The sequence below is a fragment of the Lactuca saligna genome, chromosome 3 (assembly GCF_052625555.1).
Source record: "Lactuca saligna cultivar CGN05327 chromosome 3, ASM5262555v1, whole genome shotgun sequence".
Classification (NCBI taxonomy): domain Eukaryota; kingdom Viridiplantae; phylum Streptophyta; class Magnoliopsida; order Asterales; family Asteraceae; genus Lactuca; species Lactuca saligna.
Genome location: NC_136419.1, coordinates 41,872,893 through 41,880,110, shown reverse-complemented (window position 1 = coordinate 41,880,110; position 7,218 = coordinate 41,872,893). Strand labels below are relative to the sequence as shown.

General features: G+C 35.7%; 1 protein-coding gene and 1 long non-coding RNA gene across 4 annotated transcripts; both read right to left on the bottom strand.

Moving 5' to 3' along the window:
* Window positions 1-1,294: 1,294 nt before the first annotated feature.
* LOC145035969 (Pathogenesis-related thaumatin superfamily protein) lies at window positions 1,295-3,198 on the bottom strand. Of its 2 annotated transcripts, none has more exons than XM_078984463.1 (5): window positions 2,960-3,198; window positions 2,190-2,886; window positions 1,990-2,087; window positions 1,843-1,882; window positions 1,295-1,581 (listed from the first exon to the last, which is right to left on the bottom strand). In XM_078984463.1, exons 1-4 carry the CDS (start codon window positions 3,177-3,179, stop codon window positions 1,878-1,880), a joined length of 1,020 nt encoding a protein of 339 aa, XP_078840589.1. In that variant the 5' UTR covers window positions 3,180-3,198; the 3' UTR covers window positions 1,295-1,581; window positions 1,843-1,877. The 2 variants fall into 2 exon arrangements, with proteins under 2 accessions (XP_078840589.1, XP_078840588.1); XM_078984462.1 differs by lacking the exon at window positions 1,295-1,581 and adding an exon at window positions 1,649-1,740.
* A 1,174-nt stretch (window positions 3,199-4,372) lies between these two features.
* On the bottom strand, window positions 4,373-7,218 carry LOC145035968 (uncharacterized). Of its 2 annotated transcripts, XR_013678415.1 has the most exons (4): window positions 5,503-7,218; window positions 5,354-5,425; window positions 5,078-5,277; window positions 4,373-4,988 (listed from the first exon to the last, which is right to left on the bottom strand). It is a non-coding gene; the product is annotated as an uncharacterized LOC145035968 (long non-coding RNA). The 2 variants fall into 2 exon arrangements; XR_013678414.1 differs by having other exon boundaries at window positions 5,078-5,425.

Genomic DNA, 7,218 nt, shown 5'->3' with positions numbered 1-7,218 from the left:
CATGGCATAAACAAATATGGTTATATGGGTATACTCACAATCTTGTTATCATCAATTAGTTAACACCAAGCCTGATCCCCATCCCGTAAATGTATCTCTGAGGACAATCAAGCAGGGTTAGTTGGCAAGGGTTCCATAAACTCATTATACCTTTTACAAACTCAATCAAACAGATAATTTTGTTACATGAACCAACAACATTGACATTTCCGAGTGGAAACTTGAATGTTGTTATACCAATGTATCCACACAATGGCAATTGGTCTTCTGCATGTAACGTACAAAAGAAGTCAACGCCATATTCTTCTATGTGTTTATGTTTAAGTCTGTGTGTGAACAGGATTCTTTGCTGGGATCGAGAAGTGTGCATCCGGATGAAACCGGGGTTATCAATACAAGAACGTAATGATTTGGAGACTGATCTAAACCGGAGAAGGGATTTGGGAGGTAGTGATCTTGTCAAGATTTCAACCATCAACTCTTCACATAGATAACCTGACATTGTGTGATTCTGTGTTTTCTAGCTAGATAAAATTAGTAGTAGTGATGAGATGTCAAAACATTTTTTGTTGTTTTTTTAAGCTTTCAAAAAGAATATTTGTTTAATCAAATTGTACATTCTTTTTGAATGAAATCACGTATATTAGAATTTTGCTTGCTTTTCAAGATTTCCTAAAAAAAAAATTCCAAAGATTACAATGCTGGAAAATATACTTTTGTAAGAGTCTATATATTTCTTAGAGATGTTTTTCATTGCTTATTTTGTTCTTGTTATGATATATATTTCAGTTACCAAACAACATGCAAAATCACAAGTTTAAGCCAAGAAAATCTAAATTTAAAAGGGCATAGCAATTAATCACCGGATCAAGAAGAGTGTCTTAAGAAAAATCGTCGAAGTGAGGGACCAAAGGACTATTGCGACTTGCGAGGAGGGAAAAGATACAGCTCGTTGGGTGTAAGGCTTAGATGCTTCACAATTCACAAAGGTTCACTATAAATAAATAAATTAAAAAAAAAAAAAAAAAAAAAAAAAGAAGGAATTTTTCCAATATACTTCCTTTTATTTAAAAATAAATTGTTCCCAAGATTTGCCAATATACTTCCTTAAGACAATAAATATTGAAATCGGTTACCATATTGATCCAAGGATATATACTCTTGTAGTCTTGTTATTAAGTCCATGTTGTGCAGGAGATAATAGAGAATATGAGAGATAGAGAGAGATAATGTTTAGAAATACGAGTTGCATTCAAACCGGTTCGTCTCTGCTATGTATTTTAGGGTTCGTTAATTATCCAACTAGGTGCAATCTTCATTAGTTTTATTTATGTTTTGATACATAGAAAGGGTCATTCCGATATCAACCCATCTATTTCACAATCTCACATTCTTAGCTAAACAGGCTTGGATTGAATTGCAATTTTCAACCCATTTAATTACAAAGTCAACACTAACCCAACCCACATATGAGATGCTCTTATATCTGAAACTTGAATCGAACGAATGCTTCATCATTTTCCCAAATGATGGGTTTCTTTAACATTCAAATTAACCGTTCACCAAGCTACAATTTTGTTCCTAACATGACAAAACCGATTAAAAGGAATCAATTTAGCAACACACCATCGATCTTGATGCCTAAAGCTCAAAACAAACATAAAAACCCTTAAGTTTTTGCTTAGCATCCGACATTTAACTCAATTTCATTTCTCATCTTCATGTGCAAGTCTCAGTTTTCTAAAACAACAAATAGAAATGTGAACAACAAATATAAGATCTGAACAAACAACCTCTAACCAATGTACAACAACTAGGAAACACATATTTCCTCCATCTTACCAAATCAACAACCCACAAAACACATTGTACACCTGTTAGCCTGAAAACAAAAAACAAACGTACACAATGTTATATCGCCTACAAGTTCAAAAACCTTAAACCAATAAGCGTAATACACTATCAGTTATAGTAAAAGTTATTTCAGACCTGAAACACCACCACCATGATGCCGACCAATGTACATCATGGTTTTATTTACAAGTGGCAAATCCGCCTTCTCATTCCTAGCTTCTAGAAGCTTTTCACTGTTCGATTTCCATCAAAATAACACGATTGGAAGTGTAATAAACTACAATTAATCATTAGAAAAATCAAATTTAATGTATTGATTGATGATTTTAGCGTACCTGGTGTAGGGTAGTGGACAGAATATGATAACATAATTAGCTCCGGCACATGTGAAAGTGCTGGTTTTATCGTCATAAGCATAGCTGTATGAACGTGGGCAAACGTGCTTAAAATACTGTGAGTAGTCCGTCGGCGGGCAAGTTTCCGGCGTGTTATACCCTTCACTACAACAAAACCTTGGATCCCCAAACGCCTCACACGCGCTCTTACACGCCACCACAGTCCGACTCCTACTCGAACGCGCCACCCTCAGCGCAGCGGGGCAAGCGGCGTTTAAGTCAACTAAACAACCGGTGGAACTGCATCCTCCGCTCGTAGCGTTTCTGGGAATCACCAGCATCGGGAGGTTATACCCGTCGACCAAACTGACGTCATAGAAATCAAGGCCTTGGTCGCCGTTGAGTGTGAATTCCACTAGCGTGGCGGGAGGTTCGGCTCCGCGGCCTTCGCACTCGACTTTGCCGGAACCGCAATCGGCGGTGACGCAAGAGAATTTTCCGGTTGAATCTGTCCGGCAATCGGTACGACCCCATAACCGACCCGACCAAGCTACGGGTATTCGTAGGGTTCTTGATTTACCGGGGTTTAAAGCAAAACCAGTGGGATTTAACACGGTTCTATCAGCGCCGGTGAGTATCCCCGGCCATATAGTGTGCCGACATCTGTTCACGATCTTAAACGTCGTCGATTCGACCACTGCAGCCATTAAACAAAAGAAAATATCGTCAAGAAATTTTACTGGGGATTAGTGGGGAAAAGAAAAACATACCTGTAACTAATGAAAATGTGAAGATTAGAATGAGAAGGATTGGAATTGGAGGGATATGAAGACGATTCATTTGGGAAGATGGATTAATTAGGGATTGAGATCGGAATGGAGTTTGAAAAGGGAAGAAAAGGGAAAGGCGACAGAGTAGAATAGCAGGGATTTTGCCGATTTCGATTGGACTTGAACTTATTCTTCCCACCAAAAAATAGTTTTTGTACATTTGGGATTCTAGATTACTACTAGGACTTTATGTCAAAATCCAATAAATACTATCAATGTCACGTTTAGTTGTTTACTAACTAAAATAATATCACACTCATGTTCAAACAATATGGAAATGATGTCGTTACGTGTGCATCTTTCATACAGGATAATTCTACTTTGCACATAAAAACCATTTTAGTCGAATACTGATGCTTTTGGCAATATCATCTCTTTAGAGACTAAAGGGTTGTTTGTTTCGTTTGATTCCTAAGTAATTGAAAGGGATTGTGTGCATCTTTCATACAGGATAATTCTACTTTGCATATAAAAACCATTTTAGTCGAATACTGATGCTTTTGGCAATATCATCTCTTTAGAGACTAAATGGTTGTTTGTTTCGTTTGATTCCTAAGTAATGGAAAGGGATTGGAAACTAAAATTCAATACAAAACGTGTTTGACTAACAGAATGAATAAAATATGATTTTCATAATTACTTTTTAATTCTGTATATGAAATATTTCTCATTCATTCTTTGTCTATAAGGAATCCACATTCTGTTTTTTTATTTTATTAATTTTTTTATTTTTATTTTTTAATTACACAATTATCCTTCCATATATATATGCGGTTCTAGTAAACCAAAATAAACTATGTGATTTTTCATATCTTTTCTACGGTTACCTTTTTCTATCGATTATATTTTTCTCCAATCAGTATTTGTAAAAAAAAATCATCTATCGATCATATCTTTTCTACAATTACTGCCGTATTTCATCTCTGGCTCATCATTCTTGTACTGCTTTGGTGTATCTATCATATTCGTTTACAGGTAAACATCTCATGTTCAATTTTTCTGCAATTAACTGTGTTCAACCCTTTTTTATATATATATATATATATATATATATATATATATATATATATATATTTGCAATATATGATTCATCTTTGTCTGATAGAAAATAGCATACTTTTTTAACATTTGTGCTGCTTACTACATCTCTAGTTTCTTTGTGTGAAGTATGAACAATTTTCTTTACATGCTATGTACGTTTATTGTCGTCGTATTATAAAAGTTATTTTCTAATTCCTTTGTAAAATCAGCAAACTAAACAGAAAACAGATTCAATTCTTTGCCCTCCAAACGCATTTCAGATTCTAGTGATTTCAATTCCTTCAAATTCCAATTCTTTTGACAGATTCCATTCCTTCAAAAAATATTCTGCGAAACAAACGTTACCTAAGTTTTTTTAGGTTGGTATAATAAAATGGGTTATTTCCAATAAAGACCCCATATTTATTGTTTTTTTCGTTTTAAACCAAGAAGGTTTGTTTTTTCCTTAAAAAACCACACATTTTGCAAAACCTTGTTTTTTTTGTCTTGTAACCGGTTGAGTAGGTACCCAACAATCGTTGTATCCTACTTTCCACTAAACAATTACACCAGTCGACTGTATCGTCCATTCATCAATAAAATTGAATTTCTCCGACTGTATCGTCCATTCATCAATAAAATTGAATTTCTCCCCAAATCAATTCCCCCAATTGACTGGATGATCAGAAGCTGCCGTATGTAGCAAAAGTGGAGAAGCTTGAATCGGACGCCAAAGGAAGCAATGTAAAAGTTCGCATACAGTGGTATTACCAATCAGAGGAATCGATCGGTGGTCGGAGATAGTTTCACGCTACTAAAGAGGTTTTCCTCTCCAATCACCATGATGTTCAGATAGCGTCGATACAATCGAAGGCAGAGTGTTCTCATTAAATCATGTTGCACAAGAGCTTTGTCCACATAATAGTTGGCAATCACAAGCGAATGTTTCCTGCAATCAAAGAAAAAGCATATGACCAAACGACTCTTTGTGCATAAGGGTAATTTATTTATGTAGAAGTGAAATTAGAAGCCAAGTACCTGATTGGCAACAGAGTTGCAGGATTTTTTGCAGGAGAGTTCAAAGAGGTGGTTTATGGTGGCTAATCCCTCTTCATCATCCTTATATAAATAGAACCACATGTCCATAAGCATTATAGTCGCTATCCTCTGTTCCAGGAAACAAAACCCAAGTCCAAGTAACATTGCTTGATTACATATTCTTCTTTGAATTGTTTAAACTGATGAAACATAGCAGTTACATCTTAGTGGCTCAAAAGTTTCAACTGATATGTATTGAATTGTTTAAAGGTGAACCTCTCTTTGTAGATTGACCAATTGTGACATTAGCTCCAATAATACCTCCTGATCTTACATGAACATTACCACCTGAAATGCGTATGATCCTACATGAACAACCAAGCAATTCTTATTGAATTTCCTAAACAACAATGGTTTTAACTTACCGGATGTTATGTTTCTGGTTACGTCGGCAGACGAACCTTGTGACATTTCTGAATTTCTCTGGTGATGAAGCTTGCGACACTTGAATATTTGACTTCCGAGAAATGGGGTTGAAAATGGATTTTGAGGAGTTAATAATATTGCTTAATCGCTTGATAATAATTGCCATTTATGACATGTACCGGAAATATGGATTTTGAGGGTTGAAGATCGACACTGAGGTTCTTGAAGTCGACAACCTCACAGACGAAACAATGAACGAATGGAAGGGAATAGTCGACTGGTTCGATTGTAGGTTACACTCGTATGATAACATCGAATGAACGAATCGATGAGGGGAATCAAATGGAGGAATTGATTTTCGGAGAAATACATTTTTGTGGTTCGATTGTAGGTTATAGTCGACTGGTCGAATGTTTGAAAGGAAAGAAGGATAAAGCAATTGCTGGGTACCCACTCAACCGGTTAGAAGACAAAAAAAAAAAAAGTTTTTGCAAAATGTGTGGTTTTTTAAGGAAAAAACAAACATTTTGGTTTAAAACAAAAAAAACAATAAATATGGGGTCTTTATTGGAAATAACCCTAATAAAATAGTAATGTAGTGGTTCAAAATCAAATCATTTTTAAACAATAAACATAAAGTTATGCATTGATAATCTACTTAACAAACAACAATGACTTCCTCAACAATAACAGTTAAGTTTAACCATGATGGGAAAAAAAAATTGTTATTGACATAAAAGCCCCAAATTTTACACAAAATAGTTGGTTATGCCCAAAGTCGGATTTTTTGTGCATTAATGCCCAAACATACCGGGAAATTTGTTCAATTTTTCCCCTTACCCTCATTTTACATTCCATGGCCGGTAGCCTAGCTGACTGGGAGGAAATATGCTTACTTGGAGCTGACGTGGTGTGTGCTTCTGGAAAAAAGAAAGGATAAAGAAAACGGGTCTAAAGGGTTTCGAACTTGGGTCTGTGGTTTTTCCAACATCGACTTCAACCATTGAGTTGGACGCAGTTTTGCGGTTTAAATGCTGAGAAATTATAGATAATAACCATAAACGATTGAAATAAACAACCCGGTGTGCTTCGATTTCAGATTGGGGATCTGGGTTTGTTCCTGAAAAACACATACACACAGACTGAAAGAGGAACTCCGATTTTATGGGTTTGTTCTTGATAAACATATACACACATATCAAAGAAGAATTCATATTTCAAAGAAGATTTTTTGAAACAACATTTTAGAACCCAGATGAACACATAGTGTGTGTGTGTGTGTGTTTTTCTCGTTAATTGATAGGTTGAGATTCATAGATGCCCCAAGTCTTCTTCAATCGAGCACCAAGCCCCACCGCTTATACCACCAATGTTCTTGAAATTTTGGATTATGAAAATCTAGGATTTTGAAGAGAACACAAATCTGGGTTTTTGAAGATGAACACATAGTGTGTGTATGTGTGTCTTCTCGTTAACTGATGGGTTCAGATTCAGAGATGCACCAAGCCGTCTTCAATCGAGCAATAAGCCCCACCCCTTATTGCCCTTTTTTTTTTTAATCGATTTCAGCTAGGTTCTTCAAAAAGGAATATGATTTCAGGCATTTATGATGAATCGATTAGCAGCACTGGAGAGGATGATGAGCAATAGATGGGGTTTAGAGTTTGCGATTTAGTTTTTTCTTCCATTTCCTTTTTTTTTTGGATGAAGATGGA

Bases quoted from the DNA above. Each gene is read 5' to 3' on its own strand.
- LOC145035969 (XM_078984463.1), bottom strand. From the start codon at position 3,179: ATGTACAAAAACTATTTTTTGGTGGGAAGAATAAGTTCAAGTCCAATC. The intron at 2,887-2,959 runs GTATGTTTTTCT...TAATGGCTGCAG, and splicing joins CACATTTTCATTAGTTACAG to TGGTCGAATCGACGACGTTT. The intron at 2,088-2,189 runs GTACGCTAAAAT...GAAATCGAACAG, and splicing joins TGTCCACTACCCTACACCAG to TGAAAAGCTTCTAGAAGCTA.